This window comes from Anticarsia gemmatalis, chromosome 20, assembly GCF_050436995.1.
Source record: "Anticarsia gemmatalis isolate Benzon Research Colony breed Stoneville strain chromosome 20, ilAntGemm2 primary, whole genome shotgun sequence".
In the NCBI taxonomy this organism is placed as follows: Eukaryota; Metazoa; Arthropoda; class Insecta; order Lepidoptera; family Erebidae; genus Anticarsia; species Anticarsia gemmatalis.
Window position 1 is genome coordinate 6,048,876 of NC_134764.1, and position 18,454 is coordinate 6,067,329.

The 18,454-nt window shown below is 35.6% G+C and overlaps 3 protein-coding genes across 10 annotated transcripts in view; 2 read left to right on the forward strand and 1 right to left on the reverse strand.

Annotated features, from left to right (window-relative positions):
- The window catches only part of PIG-S (phosphatidylinositol glycan anchor biosynthesis class S), a 65,463-nt gene extending 59,860 nt beyond the window's left edge, over positions 1 to 5,603 (forward strand). For both annotated transcript variants that reach the window (XM_076128141.1, XM_076128142.1), the window contains exons 4-11: positions 926 to 1,138; positions 1,607 to 1,804; positions 2,644 to 2,744; positions 3,296 to 3,473; positions 3,867 to 4,042; positions 4,368 to 4,509; positions 4,900 to 5,104; positions 5,426 to 5,603. In XM_076128141.1, coding sequence (XP_075984256.1) covers positions 926 to 1,138; positions 1,607 to 1,804; positions 2,644 to 2,744; positions 3,296 to 3,473; positions 3,867 to 4,042; positions 4,368 to 4,509; positions 4,900 to 5,104; positions 5,426 to 5,540 — 1,328 coding nt within the window. In that variant the 3' untranslated portion in view covers positions 5,541 to 5,603. The remainder of the gene's footprint in view (positions 1 to 925; positions 1,139 to 1,606; positions 1,805 to 2,643; positions 2,745 to 3,295; positions 3,474 to 3,866; positions 4,043 to 4,367; positions 4,510 to 4,899; positions 5,105 to 5,425) is intronic.
- A 635-nt stretch (positions 5,604 to 6,238) lies between these two features.
- LOC142981816 (uncharacterized) lies at positions 6,239 to 9,951 on the reverse strand. The gene is made up of 2 exons (XM_076127933.1): positions 9,504 to 9,951; positions 6,239 to 8,623 (listed from the first exon to the last, which is right to left on the reverse strand). Exons 1-2 carry the CDS (start codon positions 9,907 to 9,909, stop codon positions 7,986 to 7,988), a joined length of 1,044 nt encoding a protein of 347 aa, XP_075984048.1. The 5' UTR covers positions 9,910 to 9,951; the 3' UTR covers positions 6,239 to 7,985.
- A 486-nt stretch (positions 9,952 to 10,437) lies between these two features.
- The window catches only part of LOC142981658 (uncharacterized), a 49,211-nt gene continuing 41,194 nt past the window's right edge, over positions 10,438 to 18,454 (forward strand). For 6 of the 7 annotated variants that reach the window (XM_076127698.1, XM_076127703.1, XM_076127699.1 and 3 more), the window contains exon 1: positions 10,438 to 11,010. In XM_076127698.1, the coding sequence (XP_075983813.1) occupies positions 10,973 to 11,010 (38 nt within the window). In that variant the 5' untranslated portion in view covers positions 10,438 to 10,972. The remainder of the gene's footprint in view (positions 11,011 to 18,454) is intronic. The other variant, XM_076127704.1, reaches the window with a different exon arrangement.

The following is an 18,454-nucleotide window of genomic DNA, read 5'->3' on the forward strand; positions in this document are numbered from 1 at the left end:
ACTGTGGGAACGCTGAAGTTAATAAAAACAAAAAGTGTAGAATATCCAGGATTATTAAAGTTTAAAGTCTTTACGTATTTCATTGTTTTACTCTAATAATATAATTATTCTTAGCCATAATATCCCAAACACATTGTATTTTATAATGCGTATATTTATCAAACATGTCAAGGCGACAGGTTACAAAATTACAATAAGATCAATGAATCTCGACTTGAATCTAAAACAATTGACTCCTTAACAAATCGATGGCCATGCTCCATTTACTTATAAATAGAATAGCCAATTTATTTGCATGCAATTGTTACTGTTACATTTATTTTCTATAGAACTATAAGAGTTATGTTGCCTGCTAGGTCAATCAGGATTCAATATTTCCCTAGTAAAATAGTATTTCACTGTTCCCTGAATTTAGCGCCCATTTTGTTGTCATTGCATATACCATACCAAAAAAAAATTGTCGGACAACTTAAAAGAGAGCCATGGCATGGAATATTTGCATTCTAGATTCTAAAAATTCATTTTAGATTTTAGAATACGATTGAGATTTCAGTGCATTTCTAGAAAGAAGTAGCCGTAGCCAACGAGCAACCGTCCACTGCGTAAGTCTGCAGATGAATGACGTTCAACATTGTAAATCTTGTATTATGTCCGTCACCCGCGTACCTTCTTTACCAGACTCTGTACTCTTAGTCGTCAGACTAGTAGTTCTCAATACAGGATGGTAAATCGAAGATAATAATTACTACAATTAGTTACAAGTACCTCTCACGATAATACAAACGTTACCTCAGTAAGAGACGCGGAAAGAACTGATTTGTGTAGAAGATACATATCGCTTCCCTGCCTCATCATCCCGCTTTTAGTTTAACTAAGAAAACATTACAAAAATAACAAAAAAGTGACTTACTGTTTTTTTTTTCAGCGGTAATAAAACTGAAAATAACCAAATCGATAATCCCGCACTCGTTACACGAAACTTTGGACTCGGTGGCTGATGAGCAAGAAGCGGTGGAAGAGGTTGGCGCACTGTTCGACCTGAACAAGCACAACCACTTCTACGTGGTGCAGAGGAAGCCGCTGTTCCAGGACGTGTGGCTCGCGGGAGACAGGGTCATGTTCTTCAGAGATAATAAAGGTAATAGACCACAATAAAATTTGACGGCCTCTGTGGCGTAGTGGTTAAGCTGGTCGGCCAATGCGTTGAGGGGTCGTGGGTTCGGTTCCTACATGGGATAAATATTTGTCCGATCTACAAATAGTTGTTCGAGATTTGGTTGTACTTTGTGTACGTTGTTTGTATGTTTGCAAACTAGAGCAGTTAGTAGTCCGAAAGTTGTCTCTTTTGTTGTGTCTTTTATGTAGTTAATTTTATTAAAAAAATATAGATTATCATTTTTTCTATCTCGTAGGGAACAAGGACAAAAGCTCCTTTTTTCAGATAAAAAGACGGGTAACTCCGCAAGCATAAGTTAGTACTAGCGAAGAATAAACCGCCTGTACTCGTAGCTCAATGATTAAGGCACTGAAGTTGCGCTTTGAATTATCATTAGATTGTATTTAAATAATATTTAAATACTTACACATTCCTTTTTTTTATTCACAGCATTAAACACAGTAGTGGAGACACTAAAACACATAGTTTATCAGACGTCGGTCCTAGAGGGCGCTAGCTCCGAGGCGGCGGACAAGGCGCGACAGACGCGGTTCCCGCCGGGCGCGGGGTACCACGTGGTGCTGTCTGTTGTACACCCCAGGCCTGATGCGCTGAAGGTCGAGCTGGATGCTGGAGACGCTGTTGAAGGTGATCTTGATCTTTGTTTATTTATAACTGCCGCTTATAAGGTCCTAGAGTGTACGAGTTAGGATAATTTGCGGCGTGGCCCAGGTTCGCACGGGTGGACTTTTAATTTTCCTTGCAATTAAAATATTTTATTATTATTGTCACTGATTGCATTAATAAGTAGTATCGAACTGGTGAAAGAATTATTTAAAGTTGGTCCACTACTTTTTAAGTTATTTCGTTACAAACATACTTACATACAAATCTTCCCTCTTTTTATAATATTACTTAGTATAAATGTTATATACAGTAAAATAGACTTCTATGTACTGTGTAAGCAAACAAGTGTATTTATAATGTAAAACTTAGTAACAAATTACCGAAATACTATTATAACTACAAATAAAAATTGTTATTAAACCACTAACGCCATCTAGTTAAAATAATTCGTAACTTTTATTTACTATGAACAAGGAAGTTTTTCAATACATCTGTGTTTATTTACAATTTAAATTAAATGTTTTGGTAATTTATTCACTACTGCCAAATCACGCGATTTTGCATAATAATGCTTCATTGTTTTTATAGATAACATTAATGTAGGATTTTAACTTACCATGACCGTACGCGGAAGATCGTTTAAGGTATTTCTAAGCTGTCTATCCAAAGGATAAAAATGGGACCCCATATACTAAGATTTATACATTAAAAAACTCTAAAATTATTATTTACGCGAGGCTTCCAAATAATTAACGTCTTTTGTTGTTTTTTTTATAGATAGTACGGAACACTTCGCGCGCGACAATAATTGCAAGTGAAAATTTTACATGAATATAATTTTGTTTTTATATTTTTTGCAGATTACATCGGCTCATTCGTGGATGAATTAAGTGTACTACACAATTTCACCCTCAAGTCACAGTGGCTCCATCTACTGGACTTTGACTTCCAAAGCAAAGAGGTATACACATTTCTCATTAGAATTTATTGTATTAAAATTAAGTATTTTTCTGTCTATTAGTAAAATTAACTGTGAAACTACTAAACCAATTTTCATGCAGTTTTCACCAATATACGTGAATTATTATTAACACAGGTTTTATTGAAAAAAAAAGTGTTTTGTGTAAATTGATTGTATATTTTACAATCAATTTACACAAACACAATTTTGGTTGTAAAATATAAAAAAATATATTTTTCATCTGTAGTGTATGCGATCGTCAGACACAAGTCTTTGGTTTAATCCAACTTTGTGTCAACATAAAACACAAACGTGACTTTGTGATAACGTAAACACCACACAAAAATACATATGAATTACGTACATACATAAAATCACGTTTTTTTTCCAAAAAGGGTGGAAAGAGACCAATGAACACCACTTGGTACGATCCTCACAAACTTCCCTTGCCTCATTCACATCCATACATCCTGTCATACAGGACCGCCAGTTACGAGTAACAACTAAGGTACAACTAAGTACCTACTTTAAAGTAAAACCTATTGTTTTAGGTAAAAGACGACTCCGAATGGGGGCGCCACTTCGCGGTCCGTCAAGACCGCCTCCACTTACTTCTGACTAAGTTAGAAGAGCGCACAGCGACCCACGTGTCCGAACTGCCCACCATCAACCTGGCGCTGTACGCGGTGCCATGTGAGAGGGCGCCACTAGTCATATACGATGAGAACGGTGAGATGTACTAATATCTATAAAGCTATATTCTGTGGCAGTTGTACAATCTTCTTTTGTAGCAACATTTTTGCGTACGATTGTTTTCTTAGCTTAAATTTGAATCGTTTTAAACCCAACTTTCCCGAGGAATTGGTAGCAGAAAGTCAAAAATGTAATTCATTGGACTTTAGATTTCGCTAGATATAAGGCTAGACTTTGTCTCTTCTTTATCCAACCTTAAGTGGCGTCGGCACAGCATGAGCTATTTCTCAAAAACATGCTCTTGAGGGATTTGGCTGATTTTTGAAACCGCCTGCTTGACTTAAAACTGATGAAATTTATATTATAATATAGGTCCATTCAGGACCTACGTATATTAGGCAATCTTACCTAAATAATTTTCTTTTACAGATAACAAAGTGTTATCTCCCGTGCAAGCGTTTATGTCACCGAAATGGGGCGGCGTGGTGTTGGGCAGTCCGAGTGCGAAGGACTGTGAAGGCAGCGCCACCTGGCGGCCAGATGTTAGAGTCATCATGGGCACCTTCATCTCACAGTTGAGGAAATTGTTGGGGATTACTGATGCGGTAAAATTTATTATTATTTGAATACCTTACTATAAAATTCTGACGAATACTATACAAATAGCGTTTTGTTTTACACCTATGGTCACCTTATGGTCTACATATTGAAATTTTACTAAAACTGCTTGTATCTTATTTGCTGGACTTTTATCGCTATAGAAAACAATTGGATGCAATTTTAGATTGCTCTTCAATATCCTAAGGAACATTTTTATAACATATGGAACGTAGTGACAATGCCCATCTAGCGGATAAGAATCAAAACTAAGATCAATTAAATAATATTGTGACATATAAAGCTGTAACTAAAATACGTTATGTGATGTAGGAACCCATCGAAGGTCTTCACTTGGAGCCGCTACGCTCGGTAGCTCCTCGTCAGTGGGAGATCGACAACCTACTCCGCATCAGGACGTTGGAACAACTCACCTCGGCTGAGAGAACGCTGCAGTCTTTAGCACAGTTGTTAGGTAAGTGTGTGTTATTACAAGTCAAATACGTTTCACGGAATAAATGAATGAATTTGATCCATAATAAACAAATAACACCGAAATGCTATAACATCCATCAAACTAATGTAATACTTCAACCTCCAGCTGTTTTTGTCACGTCGTAGTTTTGTAGCGAAAGAAACCTTTTTGAATGCTACTTTAAATTTAGAACGTGTTCTCCACCTTATGACACAGCGCCCATTTCGGCAACGACAAGGAAAAGTATCGTTCAGTATCCCTATACATACAAACGCACTCTGTCGAGACTATATTTTACATTGCTTAAGAATTCCTCGACATCCCTGAGGTTTATGCAGCAGACTAAGGGTCTCACAAACATGCAATTATTAAAGCTTTATTATTTTCCAGGTGAGATCTCCAACATAGTGATAAACGACGAGGTGGGCGCGTCGATCAACGCGGCGGTGTGGAGCATCGAGCGCGGGCGCGAGCTGTCCTCCCGCGGGGAGCTGACGCGCGCCTACAACATGTCGCACGGCGCCTTCCTCGCCGCTGAGACCGCCTTCATGGAGCCTAGCCTACTTGCGCTGCTTTACTTTCCTGATGATCAGAAGTGAGTAACTTACTTCTTTGGGTATTTTAAAATGCAACTCCTTTGTTTTTTTTAGTTTAAATGTCATTTAATGTGGTTACAACCTTTTCTATTTGATGTGCTAATGGTTTTAGGCAAACCCTAACGCGTTTTTTTAAAGTAAACGATGTCGGAGACACTGAATAGTAATAAATTATGTTAATCTTGTTACTTGAAATAAAATAAAATTAAGTTTCCGGAATTACTAATTTTACGATCTGTGAACATGAGATAAGACAACTAAGTAAGCTCCCAGAAAAGCAATTAAAAAACCAGAGAGTAACTTTTCACGGTTTGTTTCAGGTATGCTATCTACATCCCACTGTTTCTTCCTATCATGTTCCCGGTTGTGTTATCTCTCAAGAACCTACTGCTCTGGTTCCGCGGCAAGCCTATCAACAAAGTGAAGAGTGACTGAACAAATAGTATTATTTGATTTTTTAAGTTTTAACAAATTAATAAATGAGATTTTTTGTTCCTATTGTATTCGTTTTAATTATTGAAATTAAGCGTAGCGCCGCGTGTTGTGGGTTCGAATCGAATCTTTGTGTGATAAGCACGAGTATTTGTTCTGAGCCTGGTTGTCAATTTATCTATATGAGTATATATTAAGAATTATATAATAAGTATGTTTATCAGTTATTCGGTTACCATAGTACAAGCTCCAATTAATTTGGAATCAAATGACCGTGTGGGACTTGTACTGTAATATTTATTTACTTATTTGTTTTATTTAAGTGACAGAAATACTCTCAAGTCAGCTTTTATGTCCGTAATTCCCTAACCCTTGCCCTGCAATGCGACAGAAATAGATTAGAAAAGTAAAAAGCCCCAACAGTACTTTGACAGCGGCATCTTAGTGAACGCAAGCCAAACTCCTTTCTTATTTTGGATGGGACCTGTGCCCTGCACACACTTACGCCCTGCAAATGATCTCTTACAAAACCGTATTGGAAAGACCGACCAAGTGCGTTTTGGACTCGCGCACGAAGGTTTCCGTAAGTTAACAATAACACGTTTTATTCTACTTTTTTTTAAGTCCTAGTCTTTATGAAGGGTCTCATAGTAAAAAATAAAACACTAGTTTTGCTTCAGTTGTACATATTATATATTTAATACTGAGGTACTTAATCAGAGTCAAGTTCCGATCAAAACATTAGGGTGCGTCCACATCTGGCGAACGTGCCGCGAATGTGCAGCTCGCAAGCCGTTTGCGAGCTGCGCGCGTGCAGTCACGGCAATAGTTTGGTGCGCCTCTTTAGCGCAACTCATACAAGGCTCGTATAAAGGCGTGCGCGCGGCGCGCGATCTGCGCGTACTCAATCCTCGCGCTTACAGTTCCATTTACTGGCTCAGTACTTTCGAAGATGTCGGACGACACTAGTGCTTTTAATATAATTGCTGCATCATTAGCTATTATATTACTGATAAAAAGGAAAAAAAAGAGACAACGGCGTTGGCGGGTAAGTTAGGGGTGCGGGGATTGAGACGCGGGTGGAAGGAAGACGCGAGCCGCTAGCGCGCCGCCCGCGCGCTGATCGCGTACGGCGCTTAGGTTGCGCGTGAACTGCGCGCGGGCGGCGCAGGAGCGGCGCTCGAACAAAATTGTACGCGCGCAGCTCGCAAACGGCTCGCGAGCTGCACATTCGCGGCACATTCGCCAGATGTGGACGCACCCTTACATAACTAACTATATTACGATATCATTGTGCAGAAAATACATTGTGTGTCGTTTCAATTTTATTCTAATTTATAGGTACGTTTATATGTCGGTGATGGACTTGTTGAAATAATGTCACAACAGAAATATGTTCTGTCATTATTGTTTTTTTATTTATGTTAGTATTTCACCCTCATTCGGAAGGAGACCTTTGCCCGTAGTGGGACAGTAACAGGTTAAAGTATTGATACGATCAAGCAATAAACTTAGTTTTATGGAAGTATATTTTCGTTTTATACTATTTATTTTTGCATTTCAATAACAACTGTAACCACAGTTGCCGTGCCTACTTGTATATAGTCGACTCAGGCTTAACCTCTCTCATTACGAGAGGAGACCCGTACCTAGTTGAAGACTAGGAAAATTTCCTAAGTATGGTTAAAAGGCTACCTATATATTATTTTGTTAAGATTTGTCAACACGTCCATCCCCGACAGTTCCTTATGTCTATTGAAGTGAACTTGAAATGTACAAGATGGTTGATATGTGGACACGTTGTTCAGTTTCAAGCCGACAGTTTCTGATACAATAACATTATACTTAATACCGATCAATGAGATTATTATTTTATGAGAACATTTTGTGATGACGGGTATAAAAGTATCTAGATGTTGCGAGCGATGTTTACACATTAATAAAATTAAGACTTTATGATTTTTTTCGGCATAATTCCATGAACACCCATCTTTTTAAAGTTGAAACAAGTAGGTACCTATTTTTCTTTAAAATAGGTATTTTATATACGAAGAAATGAATGAAATGAGACTGTTCTCAATACTTATATCTCAAGATCTCTAGTTACCGTCCAAACCCCATTTATAATCGTGCCATTATTCTTGTACCATATTGTATAAATAGTCATATTTTATGGATAGATTGTTGAACACCTTACAAGTTATGTATACTCTTATATACGTACCGATCCTCGATTTTTATATAATGGAGTTTTTTATTATATCTTTATATGGAAGCCATTGATTAAATTAAACTCTTTACCTACATATCACCGTAAAACTCTGTCTACCAGGTACCTTTCATTGTGTCTAACTACATAAAACGAGATAGTTATAAATCGATCAATCGGTACATATTTCACATTAATTTATCTACTAATGAAGGACAATTCACATCGAGTTAGCTACATTAAGATTCAATCCAATCAGTTTCGGTAATCATAGCGACATTTTCGCCTTTACCCGGCAAATATTCGAACTCCCAGAGGGAATTGGCCAAAACGAGCGTTTCCCCTTCAGTGAGTTCTAAGTTGAGCGTGTAACAGTCATCTTCGCAAGGAGCTCGCGGTCTCAGCTGAATATACGTCTTGCCTTTCAATTGAGACATGATTACGAGACCAACATCAAGCTCTAAATATTTATATCTATGAGTGTCGTAGTTCTTGGACAATAACAGCCAGTTAAAGTGAGAAGGAGGGATATGAGGGGATAGGAAATAAGGTCTAGGAGCAAGGATCCTAAAGGATTTCACAGCGCGAATGTCACAGTTTTGGAAATGGACGAACCAACTCGGTATGTCGGTATTTGTTATACGGGAGACTATTTCTTCTAAGTCCATGGGCTGTCGGCCTATTCTTATGTTGGTGAGGATCCTACAGGGTACGGAGTCACGGAGTCTGTCGTCATCGCTGATGAGGTTGGTGAGGTTGAGCTCGGCGCGGGACGACCAGTCGTAGTGAGCGTCTACGACCACGACCGGCGCCCCGCGAAGAAGATGGTGGTTGAAGACCTCGTTGTAAGAAGTGTCGGACAAACGCGCGATGTTTCCTGAAAATAAATAATACAGCTGTTCGAATGACTACTGAAATACTATTTTATTTCAAATATAGGTTTGAAATGAAAGAAACGTGGGACACATCTGTAACTTGCCACCTAATTTAAAATGGAAATTGGAATTCGATTTAATGTGCTGTCTTGAGAAAAGTTATTTAAAAAGCAATATCTACATTTATTGAATAATATGCTTTGTTCGTCAGTTTCGGTGTGCACAAAAATATTCATAATTAAAATCGTACCATTGATTTTAATTAAAAATATTTCAAGCGACCTAAATAATGAGGGGGTTGTCAATTCAGTCGGTATATTTTCCTCGGAATTCCTCGTAAAATATATGGCCAGATTTAAGATCAAGCACTATACCTACATTTTTACACACTACACATTGAAAATTCATACAATTAGAAGCAGTGTTTAGTTACAGCACATCACCTCACGTTATACATGCTAAGTTTACTTTAAGTAATCTTTAAAGAGATAATACTGTTATTATTCTGATGACTGGTCTGCTCTGGGAATCAGTGGGAATCCCCGACCATCGCCCAGCCAGAAGTCTATGTCAGCCGTCATAAAACCAATATTACCAATTAATTAATTTTATGACAACTGATTAAAAATTATGTTTACGTTTACCCACTGATAATAAATGGTAATTAAAAAAATAATCAAAATAGTCTTTGTTTAAAAATACCAAACCACGAAATATTTTGTGTTGTAACTATAGTGGTATTTTTTAACTTGTAAGGAAACAACCTAATGAAAATTCTGTGCAAAATTACTTCGTGTATGTACACATTCTGTTTTAACAAAGCTTTTATATATATTTTAATTTTGTAACGCGATAGAAGACTAATAAATAATGAATACTCACGGACAGCTTCACAAGCTATGCAATCCGCTGTTGATACACCACTGTCCACGTTTTGAGGCTGCGACCTCTCAATCATACATTTATTGTAGTACAAAGGCGTCCAGTCCCAGATAGGCAGGAGTTTTATCAACACAATCCTAGCAACAGCTGAAGCGTGCCACTGGAACGTATCTGTCTGGCTCACCGTGTACCCAATGGCAATTACCATAACCAGAAACAGAAACACCCTCGTCCACCTCTTGATGGTGGCTTTCCTCACAGCATTGGTCAGAGGGCGACAAATTAAATCCATTTCTTCATCGCTCATGCCGGCTTCCTTACAATATTCATAAAAAGAACGCACTTCTGAGTTAATTAACTCGAATTTTTCGCGTTGAGACATTTTTACCCCGTTTTTGAGACTCATCTTGATGACCTAGTCTCACGGCGATCAATAATAAACTCGACGGTTTTATTGATGGCAATGAAATTTCGCGCGCGCGCGGGATTGCCCGCTGAAGTTCGAAATAGGGTCTTTTTATCCACCAAGAAAGTCAATGACACAGCAAATATTTATGGAATGTAAAAAGTAATTTTATAAAACATTTGTTAATAATTTGAAGCTCTTCCATATTATTTTATTTTAACAAGTTAACTCGGGCTGTATAAGCATTGTTGAACCAAAAGTTACTAATTAATGTTCCCTTTCATGTTATTGATAACACTTAACACTGTTAGTAATAATATAATAATTGGGGAAGTTCATGGAAATATATTTTAGCGTACAGTAATTAGTTCAGATGTTCTATTAAGTCTTGTAGAACCTTATAATATGGTTCAGAATACAAAAAGGTGGAAAATATTTCTACATATTTACTGGTATCATTTTCTTGGTAGACCTCACCCCATTTTGTTATTAACTCATGAGTTGGCAACACTAATAGTCAAATACCATTCCGCCATATTGAAAGTTCTAAAGTGGGAAGTCGGTCAAACGCTGACCCTATTAGTTATTTCTATTTATTGTGTGACGATATTTACTAAAAACGTTACTATAAAAAATTATTACACTTTTAGTGAATCGTATGTTGTGGTTTATATATTCAAAAGTGTGTTTATACAATTTTGCAATTCGCCTAATGAATACGTCACAGCGCCATGTTGTATTCCTGCGCTGATTGCAGGCACGAGAAATCTGCCAACCCGTTTATTTTCCGGGATTAGTTCCCGAGAATAAATCGAACTGCGATTTTGTACTCAAATATATTTTAATTTATATTTGTTGGCAAACGTCAAGCAACTTTTGTGGAATAGATGCATCCCTGTCGTCGCATTTTGAGTGCTAATTCCTAATATCTACTGCAATTGTGCATCCGCGAAAGTTGTGTGGACTGTGTTGTAAAAGAAAGAAGTGATAATTAGCCAAAATTCCGGTCCCCACGCGCAGACGAGAAGGTGCCTACCCGCCGGGGCAGTCAGGCGAAGGAGACATGAACAACAAACGTAAAAATCGTCAAGGGCCGCCGAGGTAACTACATTTATCATCATCTTTGAGCATCGAGCTGACATGTCTTTGTTGTTGGGGCTAGTGTCCGCTCGGCTGCGAACATTTCGTTGTCACGTTGACAGATTTTGGGAGGTTGTTAAACGTGGATGCGCTGACAGTGTAAACAAAAATGAGATTGTGCGGTGTTGTGTGGAGCGAGATCGGCGCGTGCGGTGCGGCGCGTCGCGGCGCTCTAGTCTAGATGTTTGGCCTACTTTTGCTCCGTACTCGATACGATTAATATAGCCGTCTGATCAGCTGTTGGCGATCCCAGTACGCTAGTCGCAAACCGTACTAATTATGAACTGCAATTTACTATCTAAGCTGACTCTTGCGAACTGTCACTTCGATACGGAATTTTGCTGTAACAGTCGGCGGTTACAGAGGTGCTAGTGTTTGAAGTCGCGTTCCATAACATTCTATAATAGGAAGTAAGGTAAATGCTTTTATTTTCAATCACTTTCACTGGATTGTACAATGGTGGATATAATTACTGGCAAAAGTCCAAAGTTCTTAATTAGAATTCTCTTATTGCTGTTAAATTGTGTTCAGTGATGGTGAAACTATATGAATTTTAACTGTGACGGATAAATTATCATGAGGTAATTATTATTTTGGTATTAACATGTAAAAGTTATTAATGATGTTACTATGAAAGTTAATTGTCTGTTAAATTACATGTTACAAGGGATAGCAGAAGATATACAATGTTTCTATTAATTTACCGTGTGGATTACAGGTGTAAGTACGACTACAAATGAGTATGTCGAGCTTATGCAATGTGTTAATTTTAAAGGAGGTAGAACCAAGTTGTTTTATCTGTTTTATTAGCCGTGAAACAACATGTTTAAGATAGACTCCATAAATTCTGAAAGGCACCCAACCCTTCCATTGTCTTGTATGAAAAGATAACAGAATGAATCATTATTATATTTTTTCTTTATCAGTAATCTTGAATGACAATAGATTTGAGATTAATGGAATAATTTAAGCTTATGTTCATCTTTATAAATAAAAACATAGTTAAAGCCATTATGCTTCCAAGACTTAACATGTCATGCTCGAAACAGTAATATGTGTTGTTTAAAAGTTTACAGTAACTGCACAATAAACCAATCCTACCAAAATTATGAATGAGCCACTGATAGGAAGTATCCTGATAGACAGACTACAATTTAAGATCAGAACCATTTCAATCAACTATGATTGTTTTGTAGTAGTAACAATGTGTTTTGCAATACGCATTCACCAATACAACTTAAACCATTAAATAAAATAACAATCTACCATCACTTATCATCAGCTGAGTTGGGAGATAAATGCCTAATCAATTATTTGGTATAAAAAACTCTAAACTCATAGTTAATACCTTTCTTCATATACTAAGAATATCTGAAGTCTCCACTTGGGTGGAGTGGTGGACTTAAGACATAGCCCCTTCCTCATTCCAGGAGGAGACCCTTGCCCAGTGGTGGGACATTAATAGGTTCAATTTATTTATTTACTATGAAGGTAGAAAAATATTCTGTAAGAAACAGTCCCCTGTTGTACGAGTTTATTAAACTAATTCATCTGTTTATTATGCTATTGTAATTCATTAGTTAACAAAGCCAATATTCATGACATCATAATGATTGTTAATTTCTACTTTCACAATGACTACATCCTACATACTGATACTTAGTTAAACTAAATGATATCTTTAAGCACTTAGTAAACAAAACTATTACTTTCAAGTACTATATCTCTTTTTAGGTACCAAAATTTTTGTAAATCACATGAATTATAAGATACCTATGTAAAACTCATTATGATAAAACTTAATTTATCAAGAGAATTTAGGTATTTTTTTTTAAGTGAATATACCACATAAAAAGTGTGTATGTTCTAGATATTTTCTTATCTTATCAGTGATGATTTATAGAGAAATGAAGAGTACAGTTTTTTGTTTAATTTTTGCTTGAAAAGTTCAGCATCAATAGGTAGTTCATTTTGTAAATTTCGAAATTATAAAGCCTGTTTCCTTTAACTCTCTCATTAGTATTTATTCAAAGTGGCACTTGAAAGATTATTTTTTATTTTGTCATTAATCTCAGAACTAATAATAAGTGTTGAGATAGTCTGCGGGAAGTAAAATTCTAGTAAAGAAAGTCTAGTATAGATTCTAGCATACTTACATCCAGAAACTTGTTATTAAAAGTATTAGAATCAATATTTAAAATAAACAAATTTGCATAACTACTAATAATAATGAGTTCAAGTATACTATACATTACATTAACTTATATAATACAGATGTAATTGTGTGCTTCAAATTACAATATACTCAAATCTACTCAATAGCTGTAACTAATCCAGATCCAGTAATATTTTATTTTCCACATCTAAAGCACATTTTTATTGACTTAAATAATTCACCAACAACTTGGTCAAAAACCAAAAATAAACAATCTCATCAGAAATAATAAAAAAAACTATGCAACAAAACAGTTTATTAACGGCACTCATTAATTAATCATATTTCCAAATCATACAAAAATTTATTAACAGTATATTAATTGTGGTTACCCAAAAGCCTTTAAAGTTTGGAAGACTTATTACCACTAAGTGTTTGCTGACGTACATTCAAAACTATTCAATGTTAATGTCAACTGAATTATGTAATCCAATGTATTGATTTACTTATTTGAGTATTTTTCATATGAGCTCTTGCCCTACTGATGATCATCAATTATTATTAATGTAATGCAAATGATGTGGGGTAAATGAAAGGATGTTTAAAACAGGACAAAATCTAAAAACATTTTAATTTTAAAGTTTTATAACCATATGCAACAACACTTTGAATAAAATTATTTTTCAATTTCATTACTAATAAATTCTACAACCATTGGACGTTAATAATATTGTCTAAACCATCTTGTAAAGTAAGAAATACATCCATTAAAACCCCCTCATCATACGCTTGAAGCTCAATAACAAGTTTTCAATTTAATCTATACGGACAAATAATGTCTGCGATTTTGTAATATGGGGTTGAGAAGCAGCTTGCACAGTAAATCAAGTATTAGTATACAGGTACAGACGGCTGTCAGAAATCCATTGTGATCCCATTCTCCCCTAATCGTCCAGTTATGGGTGTGTTAGGGTCAGTTGGAACCAAGGCCATTCATACTAGTTTGTTGTAAAGGTCAGATGGACAGCTGTGAGAGATTATTTCATTGCTGTTATCTGTGTAGATGTGATATAAGTATAATTATTGTCAGCTGTCCGTAAATGTTTTGCAAAGGGTTGGGTAAATGTGTTTATTTATATGAAGTCTAGTTTTGTTGTTGTAGACTTAATTCAATTCACCCTTAAGGATATTATTCTTGTTTAGCACCACATTTTGAAAAAAATTCACTTTAAAATCTAGCTAACCCATAAATGCATAGAATCTGGCCATATTCCTAAGCCCTGTCTGTCTTCCAATAACACATTTCATGATGTATAGTAGAAATTAATTACTAAAAGTCAATATAAAATTATAATCAACTATGAAAACCGTCTTATTTGTAAACTGACAGCCTAAGTACCAATTTGTTGAATAATTACGCCTATACATTGTATTACGGCTAATGTAACCAATACAATATGTAAAATCGTAGGTTAAAAAGGTGCCAATGAAATCAAAGTCGTAGTACAAGTAAATAAAAGGATACTATACAAAAAATTACTGTGTTACACAATAGTATTCTCGCTACACTAATAAATTTCGTTATTTACGATCTTTTGGGGTGGTACCACTTGACTTTTTTGTCAAATACTACTTATAACTAATGCAAGTTTAAAGCATTTGTTTGTTTATAAAAGTGTTTGAATAGTTTAGAATGAAATCAGATTATAATAAAAAAATATTGGCCTACCCACATTTTAGGTTACGTTAAAATTTACAATTCTATTCTATCATAAAATAAATAACTCAATTCAATCAGCGGCTGTCTCTTCTTAATAAAAAGGTCCTAATCTTGTTATAATTTTTATATAGTAATGCCTTAATATTTGTATCCTATCATGCGATCGACATAGTCAACTGGTCACAAGCTAACATAACTTCATCAGGTCTCAAGCCAATAAACTTCCAATTGTATTATCTACTATATCCTACGAAATCTGACACCTTACTATATCTTATTAGAGTCAGCCATTCAGTTAACACCACGCATTTACACCTGCCAGTATCTCATCGGAGGGCGCCAGACATACTATTTACACGTCACTCACAAAAACAGTTTTAAGCACGTGGTCTATAAAAGAACGTTGAACCGTGTCTATACGAAGTTTTAAGTGGCGTTACCATTGCGCCTTTTCACAATAGGTCTACTACAGTTGCAGACGATAAAAGGAGTCTGCGTAGACCCCTAACATTTTGAAACCGGACTGAGCCCCTATCTTTTTACAGTTAGTTCAAGTGGCGTTGAATTTGGTGCGTAGATTTCGAGATAAATAACGCATTTGCTGAACCAAAACGTTACGAGAATAAATTCCCTCGATGTGAAAGCTCTCTATAGTAACTTACTAGGAAAGAAATATTACATGACTGACGTAAAAGTCTCGTTAATACTAGGTACCTTTAGTATAAACAATATTTAAATCCTTACGTCTAATTTGTTGCAATTTTTTAATAGTACCATGATACTCTTCTGTCGATTATCTCTTGCATTCATGTCATTTTCAAGAGATCACAAAATCACTGGTATTATAAAATTAGCAACAACCTATTTGGATTCACAGCAACACAATAAATTGTACACGAATAGTTTGTACCTGCTTATAGGTCAAGGTGCTGATGCTTTTTATTGATCATGTCATTATTATTCCAATAATGTTATAGCATCGGAATTTATTAAAAGAACTATGATAAGAATGCTACTTTTTTGTTCGTATAAGCTCTGTCATCCGCAGCAACTTAATTTTACAATTTCTCAAATTTGTTCAGGTTAATTATACAAGTACTATGAATATACTTTATTGCAGTAATGTGTTTTTTTATAATAAATTATCGTTGAAACGACAAATCACGTCCATTGAACGCAAAAGTATCTCAACAAAAAAGCGGTACGATTTAGCAAAACTTTAGTGACGCCACCAAATAGGGTTTAGAAGCGAGATCCTTGACCGTGAGACGGGTATAAAAACCTTATTTTTGTCTGCTCAACGAATATCGAGTTTTTCACATCCATCATTAGACTTGCAACCTTTTAGAGTTCACACGATCGATTCTGCGACGATTAAATTGTTTTGCCGAGTCGATGGCCTGAGTGCATACGGATTATTGTTTTTTATGCAATAAAAAGGTTAGTCAATGTCCTCAGTTCAGACGTCATGCACAATTTATAGCGTACAATTTAGGCGTGCACGTTAAATGCCATATTTCCTCATTCAGATCTTGTTTAATTATTCCACGAAGAGTAGCAGGTATAATCTTTGTGCGTATTTAACTATCTTCAGGGGCCGAAACAGGTCAGTAAAGTCAGTAAAAGTCAGTATTTTTGGACCTGGTCAGTAAAAGTCAGTATTTTCGAAAATCGGTCAGTATTGTCAGTATTTTTCCAAATTCAATATATTTTTTTGGTTTTCCTCTGCTGTTGGCCAATCTTACATTCTCGATTTGTCCTGTGATGATATCTGAGGGCTGCTTTGGATACTCTGTGTATGTGGATGATCTACTACGTACACATATATTGAAGCATCACATGACCTCAAAAAATAGCATCTAAACTTGTCACGAAAATTAAGGGATATAAAAAAAAAACCAAATTTTTGGGTGATTTTCAACAAGCTGTAACTCAGAGGAAAATGGTCGTACAGAAAAAATAAAAAAACAAATATTGTAGCTCCAAGTGTCTAGTTTTTAGATATGACGATGAAAAATTTTTGTCATGGCCAGGTCTGGAGAAATCCTACGAAAACTACCGAAAAAAAAAATTCCACATTTTTTACCGCCTAAAAATAGGTCCACGGGCTTCAAAAAAATGTTTTTGATTCTTTCGTTCAAAAGTTCCTTTAGAAAATTTAATTCTCTTTAATTTGCCGTATTCAAAAAGCCTGTACGACGGTTTGCCGCGGAGTTATCGTCAATCAAAGCAAAAAAGTTATTTTTGACTTTGATATTCAATAACTCCGGAAATAATGATCGTACAGGAAATCAAAGGAGGGTTTTGAAAACTGCACAATATTCTCTATAAGAAAATGTAAACATGGTTAAGAAAAAAAAAAAATTGAAATGAAAACTCGGACTGAAAAAAAGACAAAAATTCGCAAAATTAAGGATATTTGGATAACTTGGTATAACTTTGGATAAAATGGATGAACGAAGGATATCGTCAGTAATTTTTCAACGTCAAAGTGTCCCCTAAAATTCCTCAAAAATTCAAAGCGCCGCGATTTTTTTTTCGTTGTGCCCCGATGCTTCAAATTCTTTGTTTTTGCTAAAATCAATTTTGCAATTTAGTGATTTTTATTCATTTTTTTAATAAAATTTTCTTTTTTCTCTCTAAAATCTTTATTTTTTCGATTAAAAAGCAAATCGCGTGCCTATGCTCACTCCACGACATAGTCGAGCCCGATTGGCTTATGCGCATGACCACATCACGATTGGGGTCATAGACAGTGGACCAGTGTCTTATGGCAGCGATAGACGATCTCTCGTTTTGCGATTTGCTTTTTTATCCAAATATCCTTAATTTTGCGAAATTTTGTCTTTTTTTCAGTCCGAGTTTTCAATTAAAAAAAATTTTTTTTTCTTAAAGATGTTTACATTTTCTTATAGAAAATATTGTGCAGTTTTCAAAACCCTCCTTTGATTTCCTGTACGATCATTATTTCCGGAGTAATTGAATATCAAAGTCAAAAAGAACTTTTTTGCTTTGATTGACGATAACTCCGCGGCAAATCGTCGGACAGGCTTTTTGAATACGGCAAATTAAAGAGGATTAAAATTTCTAAAAGAACTTTTGAACGAAAGAATCAAAAAATATTTTTTTAAGCCCGTGGACCTTTTTTTGGACGGGAAAAAATTTTGAAAAAATTTTTTCGGTAGTTTTCGTAGTATTTCTCCAGACCTGGCCATGACAAAAAATTTTCATCGTCATATCTAAAAACAAGACACTTGGAGCTACAATTAATTTTTTTATTTTTTCTGTACGACCATTTTCCTCGGAGTTACAGCTTGTTGAAAATCACCCAAAAATGTTGATTTTTTTTATATCCCTTAATTTTTGTGACTAGTGTATTTGAAATCAATATTTTTGGAGTGAAAGCTTGTTTAGCGGCGTTGCGCACGTTTTTGGAATGGGTTAAAACTTCTCAACTCGTAAAAAATTCTTAAGACCTCATCGAAAATTCGTTAGACCTGAACGAAAATTCGTTAGACCTGATTGAAAAT

Bases quoted from the DNA above. Each gene is read 5' to 3' on its own strand.
- LOC142981816 (XM_076127933.1), bottom strand. From the start codon at position 9,909: ATGAGTCTCAAAAACGGGGTAAAAATGTCTCAACGCGAAAAATTCGAG. The intron at 8,624-9,503 runs GTGAGTATTCAT...ATTTATTTTCAG, and splicing joins CATAGCTTGTGAAGCTGTCC to GAAACATCGCGCGTTTGTCC.